General features: G+C 36.4%; 1 protein-coding gene across 5 annotated transcripts in view; it reads right to left on the bottom strand.

The window, feature by feature from the left end:
- Positions 1–23,292, bottom strand: part of PDE1A (phosphodiesterase 1A) — a 164,118-nt gene that overhangs the window by 70,224 nt on the left and 70,602 nt on the right. Inside the window, exon 1 of one of the 5 annotated variants that reach the window (XM_010713530.3) lies at positions 1,007–1,220. The exons of the other annotated variants lie outside the window; for them this stretch is intronic. Coding sequence (XP_010711832.1) covers positions 1,007–1,062 — 56 coding nt within the window. The 5' untranslated portion in view covers positions 1,063–1,220. Of the gene's footprint in view, positions 1–1,006; positions 1,221–23,292 lie in introns of those variants that run through there. 5 annotated transcript variants of the gene reach the window in all.

Below are 23,292 nucleotides of genomic sequence, written 5' to 3'. Positions count from 1 at the left end.
AAAGTCCCTGCTGTACTGATTTTGCTCTAAGACCTCAGCATTTAAAACTGTGCAGCTACTTCAGTGTGCAACATTCACACACTTGAAAGGAATCCTGATGGGAATGCTTTATGCCTGTTGCTCTCTGAAACAGAAGGAAAAGGAATATAGGCAAGTAATTATGGAGAGGATTAAAAACCAGCTACATGTGCACAGAATACACAAGAAGAGACAACCTTTCCATTTCCATCAGCCAAAAAACATATCAACCTCTAAAAAGCCAGTGTACACAAATAATGTAGCTGCTTAGGTCATCTGCAAAGCTTTCTATACAGCAAAGAATTGAATTATGGCTTCCTGTTCCGTTATTTGTTGTCTTTGGTCAGTACCCAGGTGCATGGAAAAGTTTTCAAAGTAATGTTTATCACTGAAAAAGAAAATTCTTGAGAGCTACAAACTAACTAGCTTCTTTAGCAGGAAGAAGAGGATTTACTTAATGTTATTCTGGCACACAAAACATAAATCTGGTTTCAGAAAGAGCTGCTACACAGTCCAGGCTTTTGTTTCCTTCACAAATTTCACACTGTCAGAACTGACAGAAGATTTTACAAGCCCTAGAGTGCAAAGCCTTCTGCATAAATATACATGTTCATTTTTAGTTATTAGCTCTGCAAGCTGTGTAGTTTTGCTCATATGATATTGTGAACAAGACAAATTTTGAATGCTCCATCATTTATCAAAGTTCCCTTCAAGAACAGCTGCTGCAATAGCCACTCTGGAGAGCTATGCATTTTACCCACAACAGTCAGAAATTAGGTGGATAAGCAGCTCCATTAGCATCAGAGGGAGACGATGTAATTAAAGGCTTGCACAAGTTGGCCTCAGAACAAAACAAAACACCCAGAATTTTAATTTCTGATCAGTCATCTTATACATTAAATATATATTATGCCCAGAAACAGGAGGCTTAAGCCCATTACCAAATGCAGGCAACAAGTGCCATTTGAGAAGTCCTAGAGTATCTCACCTGGTCCCCAGCTGCTGCTCCAGAAGAGCGCAGGTGTCCTGCAGGTCCTGTGTCATATCTGCCAGCCCTGGGTGGTGTCCCAGGCACCTGTGGGTGCCTCAGATGGCACTAGATGCCTGTGTCTGAGCGACTGATTCCCACCTAGGCTGTCATTTCTTTACAGGTTAAGCAGACAGCTCCTTCAGACAGAAGATATTCAGTTCAGAAATTACTGAAGTCTACTTGAAGACAAATGGGAGAGGGGTTACATTTCTTCAGAGACAGAGAGTGTGTGGGATGGTGCTACTGCAGTATGACATAAAAAGCTGATCTCGTACATGTGTTGTTAGCAGCACAGAAAAAAAGAGAAAGCCAGAGAGACGGAGACAGGAAAAGCGCATATATACTGCAGTGTTCTGAGATGTAGAAACAACAATTGTCCTCTGTTTTGCATGATTTTTCACCTCTTGCAAGTGATTATAACCTGGGTTAACCATGTAGGCCCTATTTGTTACCGTGTCCAGGTTTTAACTCACTTCTCAGGCAAGCAGGACTCCCTTCTGACATACAAAGTAAAGTAATACATATCGTTACACCAAAATCTTTCTATACCACCAACACTGCATTAAAGGAGCATTGATTATAACTGCCTCCACACTTGGGCAGTTAATGTACTGGCCATAAGATAAATAGGAACCCAAGCTATTTGATAAAACATTTGGCAAATCATCTCTTCTGAGACAAGCTGTGCTCTGCCGTCCAAGCTTAGGCTCTATGCTCATAATCCATTTTATTAGTTACTAGGTCTGCCTACTCAGTTACCCAGGGAACACACAAGTGCTCCAGTGCAAGCAGCTCCCTCCTCCCCCCAGCTGTCTCCCAGCACTAATCTCCCTGCACTCCTCCCGATCCTTTTGAGCTGAGGACACACATTGCTCTTCCCTGGGAAGAGAGTGCCTGAGACTTTTTTTCCTCACAGTCAGTTCTGTGAGATCAAACATGCCCTGGGGAACACGGCTCACATGCTGCTTCAGCAGCAACATGCTGCAATGCAGGCCTCCACCTGGGGGCTGCACATTTGGCCTCCAAATCCGTTTCAGATAGTTTTGTGTGAGGATGAGGAAGGAACTAAAGGATGAAAATGCTTAAAAGCACTGTTTATCTTAAGTACATTTCTGAAAATGACAGCTTCTTGAAGAATAGCTCACCACTCTATTCCAGTTTTAACATATATACATAGTTTACCGTATTCAGTCATTTTCTAAGCTTTATGATTGTATATGAGACAAACTTTAATTCACAAAACGAGAATATTTTTTGAAATTTTTAAAATGTGCGAGTTACTCACATATGTTTATATAAAGTAATGGTCAGAGAAGAGGAATCAGTGGCTGACAGCACGGAATTGAACGCCTGACAAAAAAGACACTTACCAGAATGTTCTGGCTTGATTTACTGAGTCTGCATCTTATGCATTCCCCCTCTCACTAGGACTGCAGGGAGTTTAATGAGTTTAGCTGACAAGAGTTAAATCTCTTAGCTCTCACAGTCTTCAGTCTTTCATCTATACAAAATTATCAAATATAATTTATGCACAATACCATAAGCCAATAAGGAGAATTTATTAAAACAAAAATGTGCCTCTTTCCCGGGCTCTTTCTATCTGTAGAATTTACAGATAACAGTCTCATATTTGCCATGATCACAGTACACATACCATCCCTAAAAGGGTGATAAATACTACTTGTGATTTGTTTTGTTTTACGAGGTTCTGGAAATGAGAAGTTTATGAATACAATCGTACAAGTGTGAAGGGATTCATGGTCACTGCACCCACTATTTTTAACATAAACTATTAGTATCTTTTTCTTTTTTAAAAGAAAACATTTGTCAGTGCAATGCCATTTCACCCATTACAAACTAGAAAATGAATGTGTTTGGGCTGTGTACAACTCCTGTGCAATGCATGCAAGTAATTAATTCAGTATCTTTATGTGTTCAAATTTAGACGTTATTTATTTCTCCAGATTCACATTAAAGAAGATGGCAGTTCTATTCTTTTCCCACTATTCACTCAACACTGCACAATACAGGAGGCAACCATCTTATGCTGCTGCAGCAAGCTCCCAGCTGCTAGCAGTTCTTTGACTTTGGTTCTGGCCTATGCCACTATTGTTGCTGTATAGAAGCTTTCTGCTAAAAAGTCTTAAATTCCTTATAAAAGTAATATAAATAAACACATTCTTCTATCTCCCTATACAATCCATCCTGCAGAAACCAGACTGTTCATTTTACTTCTCATGGAGCCATCAAAGTATTTGAAGGAAAATACTGGCCTGGCAACAACTCAGACACTTGTCTCAGTTCTTCTAAGAGGCCACTGGCCCTCACACACTGCTTTTCCACTTAAAGAAGTCAGGAAAGCACCAGCCTCAGGCACAGCATTTGGAGCAGGTGCACAGTAGAGACCTTAACACCGGTGTCCTAAGGTTTGGACAGAATTAAGCTTAGTCTGTGCTTCTGAGAAGACTTGAATTAGCTCTGCTGCGATTCTATAATTGTAGCATTTACAGTTTTCCAAAGGAAAGAAGTACTATTTGTTGAATCAGAAGGCCTTGTTTGTGAACAATGGAAAATACTACTAAACTGTACTTTTCAAACAGTGCCAGCTATTTTGCTACAGAATTGCACAGCATACCATATCACGTCACTAGAGACCAAAATAAAACCTTCCCAGAAACCCAAGTGCCCTATAATACTAATTTTAAGATATTCCAAAGTTATTCCAAGCAAACGGTTTTATCTAAATTTGGCTATTATTTCCTATAGTCAAACTGATTTTGAGCAAGGCTGTGTGTTTTATATAAACATAGGAAACAACACGGAACAATGTTTTCTCTCTGTGCACCATACAAACTGTATCTCACAGAATGTCAGCTGAAATAAAGGGCAGAACTGAAGGTTAGGAGGGAATCCTTCACTTGTGATTCTCCCTTAGCACCAATTACATAAAACAATTATATAAAGGCTGCTTATTATATTCACTTTTTATATTATTTTTGGTAAGAGGTGCATTTATTCATTTACTGTGATCAAGTCTGTTGGGTTGCCTAGAGAGCAGCTGAACTCAGCATACATGGGCACAGGTCAGCTGCAAATGCCTGGAAGTGCTGATATCTCAGAGTCCCAACAGAGGAATCCCCTTCAAGGTCAGGGACAATCATGCCCTGCACATTCACCAGCCAGAAGAGTTTTGTAAGAAGGTAAAATGACATTTAGAGCAAGAGGGAAAAAAACTACTACCCATATCTTGCAGAAACCAAGCAAGGACATCCTGTGCAAGAAAAATCTTCCTCCTTCTCATATTCACATCACATAATATTTATCTAACTTGCTTAGTCTTCTTTGAAATCAGGAGATACATTATGTCCAGATGTCAATAGTTAAAAATTCTTCCTCATCTGAACTTAAAAGTATGAAATAAATCTAATCCTGCAACTTTTGACCTTTCCAGCAAGGACAGCTTGCGCATAAAAATTAAATCTGATTGACTCAATGATTTTTCAAATAAAAAGTCATAAGCATGTTTTCAGTTTTGTTTTACTTTTCAAAAGCATTTATGGTAAAGTGGAATGCAGTGAATAAACAAAACATTAGTTTCAATAAAAATATAGTGATTTTTAAGTTAGCACTTAGCACTTGAAGAATAGTCTAAAATTTTATGGAGAATGTCAAATTGGATTTTTTAATTTTCCAAAAGCAAAAATAGTTTCTGGTTTAAAATAACGACTTTCTAAAAGAAAAAGAAAAAAGAAAAAAAGAAAAAGAAAAAGAAAAAAATACACCATCACCACATGTTTACATAGAAAACATATGTGAGAAAAAACATTTTGGAGAAATCTCTCATAAAAATAGAAATCTATCAATCATTAAATAGCTTGAAAGAAATACTTTCAGAAGATATCTACAGTCAATTTGTCACGAGTTCTTTGAAAAGTATGATTAAACATAAGGCCATAATCAGCAATGAAGTATCTGATCTTCATTTATAGCCTGCATATTGTTCTGCTCTGCCATCACCCAAAACGACCTTAGCAAACGGTTGCTCTGTTGTCAATAAAATCTGAATAGCTGCTTCTAGTTGAATCCATCCCAATTAAAAGTTTTACTAAAAATTTTGCAGAGTCCTACCAATTTTGGTTAACTCATGCTTAGAGAGAGAGGTTTTGCTAACATCTCAAAATGTCATCTTCACATACTTGTGTTCTATATTCAGTCTTGAACAGAAGAAAGTAATCCATATAAATGTAGTAAAGAGTGGCTCTTCACATTCTGTAATAAATACATGTTTAAAAGTTTCTATGTTGTATAGCTACAGCTAGTAGGTAATCTAAGCTTTCCTAATCTGTTTTCCTTTTTATAGTTGGAAATTTCTCAAAAACAATTCTATTAAAAGAGTTTGAAAGCATCTTGTTTGGAAACTAAACAAGCAAATAACTGTATGGATTTCTATCCATAAATTTGTCATTATAACAAAGTACTTAATTGATTTATTAACTTACTACTTCTGTTTATCAGCACTGTGTATTTGCATAATTTGTATTTTGGCTGTGCTAAAATGTTAAGATATAAAGTGGAAAAGACTTACAGTGTGAGCTTTAATTTGGTGGAATAGATTAAATTTTCATAGCACTTTCTGTCCAAGGATAGTGTGGCAGTCTATAAATAAGCTGAGAGTTACACACCAAATTTTTATCTCTGCTCTACAAATAGGGGTACTGAGGAACATGAGAAGCTAGGTGCCAGGGGTCATGGGAAATAACACACAACTCTCTTGGCTCACAGGCTAATTCTTTGCCACTTTGTGCCATGTGTTTCTCCTGTATGCTATGCCACCCAAAACTGCAGCATGAAGACATTGCAGTGATTGATTACTGGAAACTACCTGCCTATCCAGACCTAACTTTTACATAAAACTCAAAATGCTTCCTACAGATCCCAGTTTTTAAGTCACTCTTCTGTCATAATACAGAAAACAGAGTTCTCTCTGTTCTCTAGACTTATTACTCCAGCTTAAAAAATAAAAAAAAAAAGTTTTAGAAGGGTTGACTGTGCCAGACTATTTCATTTTCTTGGATATGAGTGGTTGCTTTCAGAGTAGTCGCAACCTTTCAGATAGAGTTGCAAGATTATATAACCTTGCAAACTTTTAGCTGTCTTGATATAAGTCTCTGAAATACACAGAAATATAGTGCAAAACCCAATGAAGTCCCCTGTGCCTCAGAGGACTGTCCTTCCTTTTCTCAACATAGCTGTTCCTTCTCACAGTCCTCTACAAGATAGTTTAAATCTTCATGATTCTGAAATTTTCAGAAAATGTGTGGTTCAGCAGAAATGGAAGGATAGATCTCCTATGGAGAAAAGATTTTTTCCTACTTATTTTACCACAAGACATCAGCACTAAGCTAGTATGATACCAATTTGCTGTCGTTGTAGCTGGTGCACCCAAGTGACATCACCATCAAGACTCATATGAAGCTTCAAAACAGAATGGTGGTTATAAAGCCTAATTCTGCTTGGTTTTATATTGAAAAGCATGTTTTGCAACAGACATTAACAAGTTAATTTCCTGCTAACTCAGCAATGTGCAGATAAGGATTTTTTGTACCTTTTTGTCTGCTACAGAGTCTTTACCAGTGATTCTCAGTTCTTTTTAAAGTATATAGGATTGAGAATTACAGGCTGGAAAGGACTTCATTATGTCCAATGTCCTTCTAAAAGCACATTTAGCCATACGATCAGACCATTTTCTATTCATAGGCTAAAGGAAACTTATCAGAACATACTGTAACTGTTGCAGTACAATGGATCCATAATACCTGCAGATAATTTACTTGCTGAAGAGATTACAAAAGTAATGATGAAAAAAAATTCCATGCAAAGTAATTTGAAAGCTATGAAATGCCATAATCCTATCAGAAACTCTGATGTACAAGCATTCAGTATTTTTACAGTACTGAAAAACAAAATAGGCTTACCTATCTGTTATAAATTCATAAAGTCAGTCTTTCACTACATGAAAATTGCCCTTATTTTCTATCCTAATTTTTAAATTAAAGACAGATGATCCTAGAGTGCCAGAAGCCATAATCAGTCTGACAAAAAAGTAGCAATTTTCATTTGCATCATATTCAAAATGCTCATGAGGTGATACTTCAGTTTTTAACAAATTTATGGAGCTAAAGATAATTCTACAACATTGTTAAATTCAAATCACACTCATAAGAGTTGTAGTTATTTGAATATATTTGCACATACAGGTCTAGAATGGAGACTGTCTTTGTTTTGAAGTGATGTATAGCTGTGTAACTCAATGCTGCTCTTTGATACCAGTGATTTTTTTCACTAAAAGATATTTTTTCATCTATAAATTATTTTATAATTGATATACTCAAAAATGTAATAATGCTTTATGTTTCATTTTTCTCCAAGATACGTAAGGATAATCATCTCATTTTGTTCAAAGTTTTGCACAGGATGAGGTAAATATTTCAGTATCATTAAATGATAGATAACCTATTTTTCTTTAACTTCCTTTTCTAAATTTCTGTTATATAATGATTGAATTGCCAACACTAGTTCTACTGCTGCTTAGTAAATAGTAATACTAGAGCACATTTACTGCCTTTTATTCATCAAGTACTTGAGGAGGTTGCCATATTTGGGGTTACTTTCTAGACGTTCTGACATGTCAGTGCCAACATTTACTTTCATAATATAATAGGTTACGTAGAAATAAAATTGCTTTGAAAGCCACTGGGACAGAGTCCATGTGATATAACAAAACTTCGAGGAAAGGAAGAACCATTTGCTGTTTAAGAAGACAAACAGTTCTACATCAGCAAACGAATGGATGGTATTTCCCATGTACAATATTTACAGCACTCGTACTTATTTACTACTAACCAAAAGCATCCTCAAAACATAACTCTTAATATATTTACTTTGATTTTAGTGTTTACATGTCAACAGTATGAATTCCGGTCAATGGTACTGATGAAGAAACTGATTATTTTGAAATGTCTCCATGTTTTTTACAATCAAATCTTTTCCCCATGTATAAATAAAGTCCACAGAATTAAATTGAAATATGTATCAGATTTCACACAATCTTGAAAAGTCTTTGTACCTAAGATGTGGTATTTCTCACATCATTTAAAAATTCCTATGACGACTGCTTGTCCAAAGTCCTCTTCTGCCATGCACATGGAGGAAACTCCACCCACTGGTGAAGGTCCATTAATACTACCAGTGGAAGAAATAGTTTTTCAAAACTCAGAAGTCATCATGTGGCTTAGGAGGAACAGCTGAAACACATACAAGCAGATCTTGCTGGCCTTATTTCCTCTCATTCAGAATGCACAGATGTTAAACACATTTTATGACTACTATGTCAGAAGTCTGTATTGCTTCATAGAAAAGTTCTAAGGTTTGATTGCCAAATGTACGACTTGAATTCATAACTGTTTTTCCTGATGTATAAATCAAACCAATTATCAACAAACAAAAGACAGAATGTCCTTCAATTAGCAGACTACTTAAGCATGTATGCAACTCTAAAGTCATGACCAGCTCTCTGAAGTCAATAGACTGCTTTCAAGTTTAAACTTCACATATTTGAGTGTCAGAGCAGATATCATCTGAGCTTACCTACTCTGATTGTATGAATTTTTAGAGGTGCTTTCGGTCAAGAACATCAACTCTTCTCCAATTCACTTTCCTCCACAGTTTTTAAGCAGAGAAAAAAAAATGGATTTCTGGGTTACTTTCTGCAGATCCCTGGTAGATAGAGCAGAGGACCACAGGACCTGTGGGTCACAGGCTACAAAGCACATGACTGCAACAGATACACAAACCTGATGGCACACTGTGAGATCTTTGCAGAAAATTTTTTTCACTTGCCACAACATTTTATCTTTCACTACACCTTCAAATAAAATTATAACTTGACGGATTAAGACCTTAATTTTGAGAACTACTCAGTAAAAAAAAAAATAAATTAACAGTAATTGCGACTTAAATCCCCTTCTGAACATTCAAATCTCACGTTCCAACTATAGAGTGTTAGAATAGATTATTCTGAATTTGATCAGGGGAACTACGTGCAGATTATGAACTATTTAAAATTCTTCCAGTCTTTTTCACAACAAGGTTTCATAAGCTTTATTTCAAAAACTTCAATGTTTAAATGATTGATTTATGCATCATGGTGCAATGGAATTTGCTTAGTTGCTACATTTAAAAAAAAATCTTTTTATTACTACAAAAGAAATAGTGAGGATTTCTCAACAAAATGCCATGCAATCTTCCAGAAAGAGATCTAATACATTTCTTCCAGCTGTTGGTGGTATGGCAGTAGAGCTTGAACCTTCCTATCAATATTCCATTGCATTTTATTGCCATGAGACAGATGGCAGAGGGGCAGTCAGACATAACACCATCTGATTTGAAAGCACGTATGAAACAAAGGTGTGCCACTGAAATCCTCCACGTGGAAAAAAAGTTTATGGAGACGAAACAGTGGATGTGAGCACAGTGAGGTGGTGGGTGGTGCGTTTCAGCAGTAGGAACAGTGATGTGAAAGACAAGTCATGTTCTGAACAGCCATGCACTACTGCCACACCACAAAAAGAAGAGAGTCTCAATCAGTTTATCCACGTGAATAGGCTAACAGTGGTGATTATGTTGAAAACTAGTGCTTTCTAGTTGAGAAATGGCTCTGAAGTAGTGTTATTGTGCTCTTTGTATCTGTTGTAGTTTCCATGGAAATAAATAGGAGGCATTGGTTCTGGAGTGATCTAAGTACATGTCTTCAGAAGGATTTATTAACAGAATAGAGTACAGCGAATTATATTTAAGAATTTTTTTTTTTTAATAATTAGCTCTTCAGGAATAATATAAAGCTCATTTAATCATCATGCAAACTGGATTCCTACCAGAAAACTTTTTTCTATTTAAGATGCTCTCAAAGTAATGTCTCGTATTTATTTCCACTAAAACTAGATACACAACATCATTTGATAGAGCAAATTCCCAGCCACAACACTTTTTCAACAGTCATCACCACTAGCTATTCATGTTCAACATCAGTGAACAAAAGCCTGCATGCTGTGCTCATAAGAATACGCACCAGAGTAGGCAACTGTTCAGAGTCACTGTTGCCACTGCTGAAATGCATTACCCACCGCCTCACTGTTCACACATCCACCTTTTGGCCCTCATAAGTGGTCAGCAAACATTGATGAATGTCAATAGGTGCCACAGCTGGTAGGCTGCTGGCTCATGGCCAACCTGTTCACCAGAACACCCAGGTTCTTCTGTGCAGAGCTCCTTTGCAACAGGTCAATCTCTAACCTGTACTGATGCATGCAGTTATTCCTCTCCAGGTAAAGGATTCTACACTTGCCCTTATTGAACCTCATAGGGTTCATTCCACCCAACTTTCCAGCCTGTCCAGGTCTGGTTAAATGGTCTTCTGGTGTATCAGTCAGTCCTCCCTGGAGTGCACACTCCTTGTACCATCAGCAAACTTGCTGTGGGTGCATTCTATCCCTTCATCTAGGTCATCAATGAAGATCTTAAGTAAGTACTGATCCCTGGGGTCCAGCTAGGCTCTGTGCCACTGATCACAACTGTGAGCTCTGCCAGTGAGCCAGTTCTCTCAACCCACTTCACTGTCCACTCAGTCATCTCACACTTCCTAAGCTTACCTACAAGGATGTTATGGGAGACAATGTTGAAAGCCTTACCAAAGTCAAAGTAGACATGTCCCCTCATCTACCCAGCCAGCTGTGATATCACAGAAGGCTGTCACATTGTTCAAACATGATTTCTCCTTGGTGAATCCATACTGACTACTCCTATAAGTGAAAACATTAAAAGAAAAGGAAGTGTAATTAATGGGAACAGGAGAGAATAGGAGACTAGACCAATCTTGACTACAGCAGAAGGTACAAACGGGATTTAATAGTTAACTGGAAATTGTTAATATTAGACTTGACTGAGTTCTTCAGGAATGGAGGTGAAGTTTGAATATAAGGTAAGAATCTGGAGGGAATAAAAGTTAACAGAATTTAGTGCAAAGGTGAAAACAGGAAGAAAGGATTGACTGGGAATGGAGATAAACGAGTGCATGTATAACAACTGTTCAAAGCCTTTGGACAGATTTGCACAAAATTCTTAGTTGATTCACTTAAGTTCAGTAGGCCCAAGAACTACAGAGATGATGAATCCTAAAGCAGAGCTCCCTTAATTTCTTCAGTGCTGGGATAATTAACACTTCTGTATGCTCTGAAGGGAAAAGTTAAGTTTCTCCTAGGCATTGAGATGTATCTTTTAAAGGTAAAGTGTTAAATTACCTAACTAATATGAATCTGTCAGGATAGATATATACATATCTAAATCCTAATTCCTTGAGTCCACCACTATCTTTAAAAGGCACTGATGAGCTACCAGTGAGATCTTTCAGATTTTCTTTTTTATTAAAAGCAATAATCATCAGGAACAGATTTACACAGGAAATAATTTCTTACATAACAATGCGTCCTCCCAGTATGTCTGTCTAGAAAGAATTAGTCCAAAAAAAAAATTAAAACACCAAAAAAACCTGTGAAAAGTGTTAGAACAGAAAGAAAAATTGTGATGAAGGCAACTATCAACCAGACATTTCAATTTGTAGCTTTCCAGTAATACAGAACATAATTTAAGAGAACACCCTACTGATTAATTGAGGAAGTACTGAACCATTAAGGTTATATAAGGACTGAATCAAGTAATCTCAACTTACTTGTTGATGAAGCAGCACAAGTAGAGTAGAACTTACATAACTGGATTTCCAGAAAGATTTGAACACTAGAATACCTAGAAATATTTGTGGGATTTTCTTAATGATTACTTAACAATGGCAAAACATTACTGAAATTGTCACTTTAAGCCATGTGAGAACAAAGAAAATCTAAAAGGTATTGCAGATGCACAGAAAGCAACATTATGAAAGAAAACCTCATAACGTTGGAAGATAAAATATAAGAGAACATATTTCATATCTATTTCAAAGAGAGATGAAAGTATGCAATGCTGAGATAGACTTAACAGGACCAAATAACCATGCTAGGATGTCACTGAAAAGCTCCTATAATTCACAATTAACTACAATTTAAAAATGAAAGAGGTCATTACACCTCATGACTTTGAGAAAAGAAAAACTGGAATTAAGTTCTCCTATAGCCAAGTTTCTGCTATAGAAAGCAGAAACTATTCAAAGTATTTGTCAGGAGCTTGAAAGGGTCAATTAAAAGTTATAAGTTAAAAATAATTAAGTATAGACTGGTTCACATGCGACTAGACTGACAGCATCTACAAAGACTTTGACATCATCAAGAACAAAATAAAGAACAGTTATTCAGTATGAGACTCTCATATTAATAGCCTGAAATTAAACATGGAAAAACTGAGGCTGAATATCAGGAAAGCTTCCTGGCAGTGGAACAAACTGAGCTCCCAAGGGAAACAATGGAATCTACATAGCTTTAAAGTTTTAAAACTAGACTAGACAATAACACTCAATGTAGTTTGGGGAATATTTTTGCACTGGCAAAAGATATGACTGCATGACTTGATATTGGTAGGTTATTGCCATCTCTAGTTTCTATAGTTCTGCAAGGAAATGTGTAACTCCTGCATTAGCACAGATAAATAACTGTCTCCGTTTTCACAAACATTAGCAAAAATCAGAGGCAGTCACATTTCCTAAGAAAAGACCTGACTTTAGAATATATTCCCTCATGTATTCAAATGAAATTCACAAAAATGATTCAATCAATACATAAGGCAGAGTATGATTTTATTATTTGTTGCACACTGTGGCTTACTCATGTATTAAGACCAAAAAAACCCATAAGATTCTAGGTGAAGTGGAATAGCCTAATTCCTGCCGATTTGATGTACTAGTTTATAAGCTAACAATGCTGTCAAGGAGTACTGCTATGTGTTTTGTGATTTTAAGTTGTTGTCATGGTGACTACAGTTGGTCTATAGGTGTCTTTTTCTCATTTACTGCCTAAAGAGATATTTTTAATAAAGGCAATGGGAAAATATTTTTAGATTAAAGTTTAACTATCCTGTTAAATATTTCCCCTTAATAATATGCCAAAACTTTCTAAAGCCTCTTGACACTCATTCCTTTCTGCACATTGTTTTCTTTACAAACAGAACATTTTATGTTTAGTGCCAGTTACTGCTCTTGTTTAACTTTCATATAAACCCAGCTGACGTCAGCAAGAATGCACAGGTGTAACTGTCACAGTAGAGCAGTAACTAGAAGTTAGCTGTTATGAATAAGCAGTACACCATGTACTAATATGCCAATAAACAATGATTGCACAAATTAAGAATGTTTTGTCAAGTTGCATAGTTTATTGATATACCCTTGCAGACCATGCTGTCCTGATTTAGTCTGAGTTGCCTGCTAAGAAGCAAATTTACCTCGTGTGCCCAAAATAAAGGAAAAACAATGCCTGGAGCAGAGTTGCTCTGCCTGTTATTTATGTCACAAAGAAACAAAAGTGAATATTCGTTTACTAGCAAATGGTTGTAACATGGACACATTTTGCTTTCCAAAATTAGGTAGTTGAATCAGAATTAGTTAAAAAAACTGCATGCTTTTTTGAGAAAGAAATCTGAACCAGTAAAATATTTGAAGTAATATTCAATAACTAACATGAAAGAGAACTTGAGAGAAAACAAATCACGTCATAGGAATAGTCATTCACTTAAAAATGTTTAATGAGAAAGAGCTTTACATTCTGAAGACAGTCCCAAGCCAGTGTTGTTGCAGTGTAGAAGTTTTGTATCTTTTAAACCTTATTTCATTCTCAGATAGTATTGCTGATTGAAAAAGTAACAGCAAGAAAATGCTAATGAATCCAAGAAAAACATGATACTTAATTGTGAAAGAGAAGATTTGATGGCACGGTTGTTAAGGATGCCTTGTGGCTCTTACAGCTCTGTTTATATTTCCAATACACTATGCAAACTTTCTTCAGCTAAAAACAAACATGCTGTAATGGAACCAGAGGGGAATAGGCTATAATACGAACAAGTATTCCGTAATACCACCATTACAGGGTCACGTCCTCTGAACAGCTAGGATATGTTCAGTTCATTTAGTGGATTTCTTCAGCTGTACAAGGGACAAGCCCCTCATTGCAAAAGGCAGCATAAACAGACTGTCATTTTGGGGTGGAAGTATATCGCCCTAATTTCCTTTCCAATTAACATTATATTCCGATATCAACAAAATTAAATATGTAATTAAATACTCATTCTTGACACAGAAGTGATAAAGCAAATCTACAGGGAATCACCCTTCAGACCAGTATTTCACAGCCTTCACTATTAACAGTACACTGTGTCTATGTGAATTGTTAAGCATAACGACATGAATCTTGTGCAACCGAGCCAAACTTAGCACCACAGTTTGACACAGAACAACCTTCTATTAATCCTGCCATACCTCATTGCTTATTACACTAAATGGGGATAAAAGCATTTGACTGCCATACTCTAGTCTCATCTGTCCACTCCTTATACCTTCTCCAGAAGGCATCTGGCAGGGTGGTCACAACATGAGTCAGTGCAGAAAATGAAAGCATTGTCCGCAACTCTGGGAAACAAAGAATCTCCCTTTCCCCAGCTCATCTGCTTGAACACACTCAGCCCTTGCTTACTGCTATATACTGCTGTGCTAGGTAGGGAAAGAAGTGTGCAACCAAGAGGATCTCAAGAGTAGTTTAGGTGTAGAGGGAAAGTTCACTCTTAATACTGAGCCAACCTCAGTGGTGAATAATATAAACTATTTATTATCAAAGCTGTTCTACAAAAGCAGGGACCACATTTCTCTGAACACAGCATGGTCCAAGATGCAGTGCAGGTAAGAACTCACTTAGCATCTTAGGAGTTGTTGCACATACATAGAACAAAGTTCCCATGGCTATTGGGATCAAACCATGCTAGTTTGTTTTTTGTTTTTTGTTTTTTTTATCTTTCCTTTTAAGTTAATTCAGCACAAGATGTGCGACTAAGAAGCTAAGGGCTGTTTCTGTCTTTTGGGCTACCCAGTCTGATGCCAATTATCTTCACTTTTGTCCATCACAACCTTGTATGTACCTATGTAAGTCTGTTTACTTTCAGCAACAGGTCCAAATAACTGTGGTTTTTTCTTCAGTTCCTTTTTACACAAAGACTCAGCAAGATGATGTCAACAACTTCAGATGCAGTCAGAAGCTGTACCTTGAAAGGAAATGCACTCTTCACAGAGGCCTATTGCACAAGGTCATGCCTAGCATAAGAATGAGATGACAGTACAATAGCTGTGCAATCTTTTAGATCTCAGTAGAGGAAAAACATTATCAGTGGATGTTTTCAATGCCAATTTTGACATATTTCTTTTCCTTACCTATATCTGTAGAAAGATTGTTTAACTAAACTTTAGAGCATGAGATCAGAGGCAAGACTGCCCTCCGTGCATGTGATCAAAGTCACACTTTCTGCAAAGAAGTTAACATGAATTGTACAAAAAATAGAAAAACTTAGAATACTAATTTCCCCATAAGAAGTCTATTTTACCACATGCAGTATCCCAACCAAGTAGCAACAACATGAGTAAAGGGTGCTTTGGAGCATTCATAAATGTCAGTCTACTTTTTATTCATTTTGTATCTTTTGTATCTCCATCTTGGGAAAATCTGAAATGTGCTGACAGGCCCAGCATGGAAAATTCTCTGCTTAGTACAGTTTCCCATGAAACTGTTTTCTTACCTGTGCACGCACCAATGATCAAACAGAGCCATTGCCCATATTTCTTTGAAGAGGGTTGTGCAGCAGGACAGGCAGGTTGGTAATGTTATGTGAATTGTTTGCAATCTTTCACCCTTCTGTGAGTAAATATTGGTTTAAATATAAAAAAAAAGGTAGAAAAATGTCATTCTTCAGAAAATACTTTGGGTCAGAAAATATTTACTTTTTACATTATTTACTGTAGTTTTGTTTACAAAGTAGTGAAAGGTTGCCCTTACATTATTTCTAAAAGCATCTTTGGACACACATGGCCTGCAGGGAAGACTTCAGTAACAAACTGCTCACTGAACACTTCCTCTACATTTAACATCAAATATGAACAAATAGAGTTTCAGGTGCTTATTCAGGAGATTCAGTTTGTAAGTAATAATCCCAACAAATATAATTTGGAGACAATGGGCAGCTCACATTCCACAACAGTTCAATATTTTTCTCTGAGGATCCCTTGAAGCATACCTCAACAATCAGCAGTTTTTAATGAAATGATAGTTCTGCTAAAATGCAATTTTGAATCCACAAAATCAATCTTTTTCCCTCCTGTTCCAGAATACATCAGAATGCTAAAATACTCTGGAAACAATAATAACCACAATATAAAGACGGCAAGGAACACCCCAGGCTTCAAAAGCTTTGATTCCTCTTTAAAATATGCAATTTCTCAAAAATTCATACATCAGTCTATCAAAACTTTTTTTTTTTTTTTTTTATTTGGAATTGGTTTAAGACCACTTTATGATGAGTAGGAAGTAATTTTTTTTTTTAATTAAAAAAGTAACACAACCTAAACAAACATTAGGTTGACCATTACTGCCAAACAGAAAAGAATCCTCAGGTTCCAGAGATAAAATGTCTTTGGTTCATATTCCTTCTCTATTATTAGATTTTCTTTAAAAGAAATCCAAGTTTCATGGTTTTTTTCCTTCATCAGTCAAAAACCAAAGTCATTTTATAAATAATTCTATTCTAATTCCGTATCAAGACAGCAAATGAGTAAATAAGAGTCATACTATGGCCAACACATTTTGCACAGATGAGAATTGAGAGCTAACAGTCAAGAAAAATAACAGAGAAAGGTTACAAAAGGAATTTTCCCATGAGCTTTTTGCTCCCTACATTCTCTAAACCTTCTCATCTGAGAAAACTCAGATGGTCACATCATACCAAAAATTGCCAAGTGAAGTGGGGGTAGGATAGTAAGTGGTTTTGCCAGGCAAGGACAGTTTTGCACTCTTGTTCCTTTGATGATGGTACTGCATTTTCATAGTAAAACAGATTTTAATGGTTTTTAATGCAATTACAAGAGAAAGAACTTTAAAAACTAATGCAAACAGGAGAATAGCAAAAACAAATACTAAAAGCAAAAATCAAGTATTTCACAAGCATTTTTCTGACTCATACGCTCCCTGAGAATGTAAAAGTTTCTCTGTTTAGTAGGCAGCCATGGATAAATTTATCCTCCTTGTTTCTCTTTAACAGCAAATTCTGTTTTACCCTTTTTGGCATGATCAGAACAAATCATGGAAATAATTAATGGCACTGGTTTATGTTTCACTTTGTTCTATTACCACAATGATTTTTAAAAAGAAGAGAAAGAGAGAAAAGTTTCCTTCTGCAACATAGGTAGCAAATGTTTTACAAAAGCTGTGCATGGCAGGACATCAGTTGTAAAGTGTTTATATGTATATACAGAGAGAGAGAGAGAGAGAGAGATACATTTCAACTTTCCCCTTTCTGGATTAACTGGACTGTATGCCATATGGAGCAGTCAGAAAAGCACCAACATGAATACATGCTGAAATTGTGCTGGCATCAAAATAAAGACATTTTTCTGTTTTTAATTTTTCACAGGTAAACAAAACCCAGGAGGTGGAAGGACATTTGATTTTCTTTACTAAGCAAATTCTTACTCAGCTTTATATAGAAGTTGTAATCATTTTGACAACCTTGAATTTTTGCCCTAAGCTTCATACCTGCAGGAGCCAGGAATCTCACAACAAAATTGCTTAAATAAGCAATTTTCTTAGAATAATGAGACTGACTTTGCAAGTCACCTCACATACCAGCTTTGTAGTTTCATCTCTATCCCAGTCAGCACAGTGGACCCATGAAAACAGAGTCCTTCACTGAGTTGAACAGAATTCCCTGGGGCACAGGTTTCATGACCCTAGCAAACTACTACTGAGTCTATTGAAACTCAAATTTATTGGGAGATCATTACTATAAATTAGAAAAAAAATCACAAAGTTATTAAAAGTTACAATGAGATAGAAAAGTGACCTCTGTCATTTTTCAAGTGCCAGGGAAACCCACAGTCTCACTAAAGATAAATCAAATTTTCTCCATTTGAAAGCAATTTTTTGCCTAGCTTTAGAAATGGCTGTGCTGCTCTGGCTAAGACCTTCAAATGAGTTAAAAAAAAATACAAACAAAAAACAGCTTGCTAGAGCAACGTAGCACAAAAAAAAAAACTTCAGCATAGTTTTGAAAAGATTATAAATGAATGAAACAAATCTTTATAATTAAAGTTTTGGGCAACATTAGCCAAATTGGATTTTGCAATTTCCATTCCTCCTATACTATATATTTTTTACCTTCATGCTCTTTATTTCCCACTTGAATTGCAATACTGCTTGGAGGCCTATCTGCATGTGTAAGTTTATTCTTCTGAAATGCTCACTCTCCTCCATCTCCAGCAGCTACTTCCTACAGCACTGCTAAAAGTACTGCATTAGCACTGAACAGAGCACAGCCACAGTGCTTGGTTCCTATTAGGGCAGCAGTTGGAGCATCACTGGCTGACCATCATTCAAGGAATGGCATTCACAGGTTATAAATTCAAGATACTTTTCCTTTCCCTTTAAGCATCATTTCCTCATGTGCTGTTCCATCTCATACTCACATTAACAGTTTGTTTCTGGAAATGCTCTCCAGCCTGTTAAATTTTTATTGTGAAATGTTTTGACTAGAAGACAGAGCACTCATTTCTAAAGCAGAATAGAGACAGCAGCCTGTATATTCCTTGAATGAGCCAAGCTTTTTCTGTCCACTTTAATCATAGTTTATCTCAGCCAGAAATCACTCTCGTTTGCATAATGTTTCATGAATAGTGAAAGGCTACTTAATTATATCTAAGGAGTACTTAAAAGCCACGGATGAGAAACCATCAAGGAAAAAATAAGCAGAAAATCCTTTAAATATGAGGTTACCTTTCATACATTTCTTTCTTATTCACTTAATCCATTAAGAAAAACTTTAACCAAGGTCAGATATTACCAAAGATTCTCATATTGTGACTCCAACATAGGAGACAAGTTTTTTTTCAAGAGGACCTTCCCAAAAAGGGCAATAAAAAGAGGAGTGTTTCTTGTCTTGAGAGGTATTCAACAAAACAAAAAATCTCAAAAGATCACACATTTTCCTAGTAAATCCAAAGTGAGATCATTTATTTGAAGTATGGCACAATGCACTATTATTTAAAATACAGTGATAGAAATAATCTATTATCTCCAATAATGCACATTTATGGCTATAAAGGTCTCTATTGTTTCTTGGTGAAGCTGATTTACCATTAATACTTATTGTTAGGGACAGGAAGTTTTGTAGGACTTATTCAGAGTAGTCAGTAGAAGCAGATTTAGCAGGGAATGTGGAAGTAATTTCAATAGTGAAAAGGTGCTAATAGAAATGTCCTGTCAATCTCCTCTGCTTTTCTGAGTTGGGCTCTGAAGTAGTCCTAGATGGCTCGAAGACTAAATAAGGGTTAATAAAGAAAGCCTTTTGTATTAACATATATACTGATGCTTCTTCAATTTTTCTATAGAACCATAGAATTGTTTTTCTATTGCTATCTAGATGTTTACAATAAAATATCTACAAATAATGCTATACCTTTGAAGATTTATTTAACTGTCTCTCGGAGAGACAAGTTAAGTCAAGACCGAAAAAGTTTTAAAACCTCCAAGTTTCTACTCTTTTCATTTTGAAAGTCTGTTGATTCTCTGGTATCTGCTTCCTGACAGTGTATCTGATGCCAGGATCAGATTCTGAGACATTTTGGCATCTTGAAATTTATTGTTCTACAATTCATTTTGAGGAAACATTTTCAAAGAACTTTAAAGAGTGTTTTTCCTTTGCACCTTTGAAAATCCTATGCTAATCATTCTTACTGCTTATAAGAAACGTGCAGACCAAGTGTCAGAAATAAGTGAAATATTCTCAAAGCACACAGAGCTAAAAATTAGTAAGTGCATTTTACGCAAAATGAAATGCACATTTCTGAGCCTGATTCACTGATTTCTAAAAATAGTTTTAATTTTTTTTGTCTTGCTGATTTACCCCTTTTTTACTTTAAAAACCAATTTATATTCCTATATGATTTTAGATATTATTATATTCCTATAAAATTTAAATATAATAAGCTATAATTTTGTAGATTTTCTGCTCAAATTATGAATATATTTAGCTGGAAACCTTAAATATCAAAACTTTATTGATAAGTTTTAAATCACATAAAATAGACATCCCTTTTAGGCAATCTCTGCTATAAGATTGCTAGGAGCTTGTAGCTGAAACTGCACAAGAGTAGTCAAGGTTAGTGATCATATTATAGAAAATAAAGATAATCATAATTTTTCCTAACCTTAACTTACATCATAACATTGAACAAATTAAAACAAGCAACCAAAAATCCCACAAAGCACTCATTCCAGATTTGACAGCATGCAGATTTTATGTAGCTAGAGGTACAGAAAACTCTATTTAGGTTTGTGAAGCTGCAACAACTTATTTCATACTGCGATAGGACAAGGGGGAATGGTTTTAAGGTCAAGGAGGGAAGGTTTAGATTAGATGTCAGGGGAAAGTTCTTTACAGAAAGAGTGGTGAGGTGCTGAAACAGGCTGCCCAGAGAGGTTGTGGATGCCCCATCTCTGGAGGTGTTCAAGGCCGGGTTGGATGCAGACCTAGGCAACCCAGTCTAGTATTAAATGTGGAGGTTGGTGGCCCTGTATATACTATGAAGTGTTATATTTTTTTTCTCCCCACAGATGGGGAGGTTGGAACTTGATGATACTAGGGGTCCCTTCCAAACCAAGTCATTCTATGATTCTGTACTGTGAGATGGAGGTTTGGGGCTAAAGAGAGAGATGTTACTTACCAGAAATTAACATTTGTACTTTTGGAAAAAGATGTGTTAAGCTAAGTATGTTCCTGTTTAGATCCAATGTTGCATATATGGTATTTCTTGATATAATGTCTGGCAAGATCCAGTTTTGGTAGTACCTGGGCAGTCTGGATTTTTATAAAGTTCTCATGCACATAGTAGTCCTAATAACAGCTGTTTATCACGTTGCCAGAATCATTTACTATGCATCCATCACAACAATGTAGTTAATATGTAGTAACTAACATAACAGAGAAGTCTCATCCCATTGACGTGCAAGCTAGCTACTTAGCATTTCAGAGTACTTTATTAAGCCACAGGATAGTTTTCCATAGGAACTGGTACTTAAATAACTTAGGTTACTTCACAGAACACTGCATACAAAGCAGTGGTTTGTCTAGGTTACCTAGCAAGTCTCTTCCCTTCTGGGGATAACCAGTTCCCAGGTTTCTGTGATTCAGAGAACCTGATCACCAAAAGATTAGTATTTAATTAAGTTAAAAATACCATTTTATTTTTCTTGCTACAGAGATCCCTGCACTCAGAGACTGCTGGAATGAAGGCCTTCTTTACAGGAATACCCAGACCAACACATTCAACATCTTCATTCACAACCTGGACAATGACAGCATCTTCAGCAGGTTTGCAATACAAAACCAGGAGTAGCTGGTAAGCCAGATGGTTGTACTACATTCAGTGGGAATCTGACAGTCTGGAAAAATGAGCAAACATGAATCTCGCAAAGTTTGCGTAGAAAATGCAAATATGAATATCCCCATTCACCAGTACAGGTGCACAGCTGGTACAAACTGTCTAGAAAGCAGCTTGAAAGAAAAAAATTTGGAGTCCATGTGGACAAGATGAACAACATGCAGTGATGTCCCCTTGTGGTGAAGAAGGCCAACAGCCTTCGATACTGTATTAGAAGCCATGCCGGCAGGATGGAGGGGATCCTTCCTCTCTACTCAGCTATGATGAGACATATCTGGAGAGGTCTGTCAGTTCTAGACTCCCCAGTACACAGAGGCATGGACATAATACTGCAGTGAGTTCAGTAACAGGACACAAAGATGATTAGAGGACTGAAGGATCTGCCACACAAAGAAAGACTGAGAGCCTAACTAGGGTATTTCTGATAACGTTGCCAGTTGCCTCTTGATAGTAGAAATATGACTTCTGATATCATTATAAAGAAATCTTTAAGGTAAGTTATAAAATGTTATATTTTTTTCTCCCCAATAAAAACTGTAGTTCTCAAAGAACTCTCAACACTGATGAATGCCTGATACTTGTTGCAATGGACTTGAAGAAATATTGAATCAGCACAAAGTGATTTCAGAGACACTGTTTACACATTCAGCATCATTAACAAAGGACTAAATATTCCCTCCAGTCCTAATGAAATCGGTCAGTAAAGAGGGTCCAGAAACTCTGTGCTTTAGTGTGTAGAAAAATTACAGTTTAACTTTATATATGGAAGAGATTAAAGCTACTGTTGATCAGATGCTTTGCTTTCTGCTTCTATCACCAGAAAATCCAGCAGAGGAAAAGTAAAGAATTGCCTATGCGAAGGCCCGAACTAATGGCAATCTGCTCTCTTGGGGACTGGTGGTAAAGAATCTGTTGCCTGCCAAAAGAATCCGGTCACGTCCAAAATTCTTCACTGATGGGTAAAACCATCCATCTAAGCATTGCACCATATAGCTGTGTGCAATGCACTGAACACTGTAACATTTTCCCGGATTGGTTCCACATACACATCAAGTAACTTTTCTCATAAGATCTTGGAAGGATTTGTAATCATTTCAGATAAAAGAGCATGATTAAAGGATGGCTGGCTGAGCTGCTGATGACAAATATACTGGCATCTGCTGTTCCTCCTCCTGAAAATTCTCTTCCAAGAGAACTAGATCAGTAACAGACTGAGCAATAGGAGGAATAAATATATCTTTCATGATCTTTGTGGTGAATCCTTATGGAGTTTTGAGATATCCTATGGTGACAAAAAAAGAAATATCACTTGAGAAGCTGAGTCCTAGGCAGAAAGATTCTTGTAAGGAGGAAATTAAGAATGTCTGGTGTGGCAAACCACAGAGAGATGGGATCCATGTGGATTGGAGCAGAAAGTTTGTTGTCCTGAAAATCTGATGAGGAAGAAGAACAATTCTTTTGAACATGTTACACTACTGCAATAAAATCCAGATCCTTTGGAGGCTGCCAAGGTAGGCAC

This window comes from Meleagris gallopavo, chromosome 7 (genome assembly GCF_000146605.3).
Source record: "Meleagris gallopavo isolate NT-WF06-2002-E0010 breed Aviagen turkey brand Nicholas breeding stock chromosome 7, Turkey_5.1, whole genome shotgun sequence".
Lineage (NCBI taxonomy): Eukaryota > Metazoa > Chordata > Aves > Galliformes > Phasianidae > Meleagris > Meleagris gallopavo.
The sequence above is the reverse complement of the archived record's forward strand: the minus strand, read 5'-3'. Positions and strand labels throughout refer to the sequence as shown.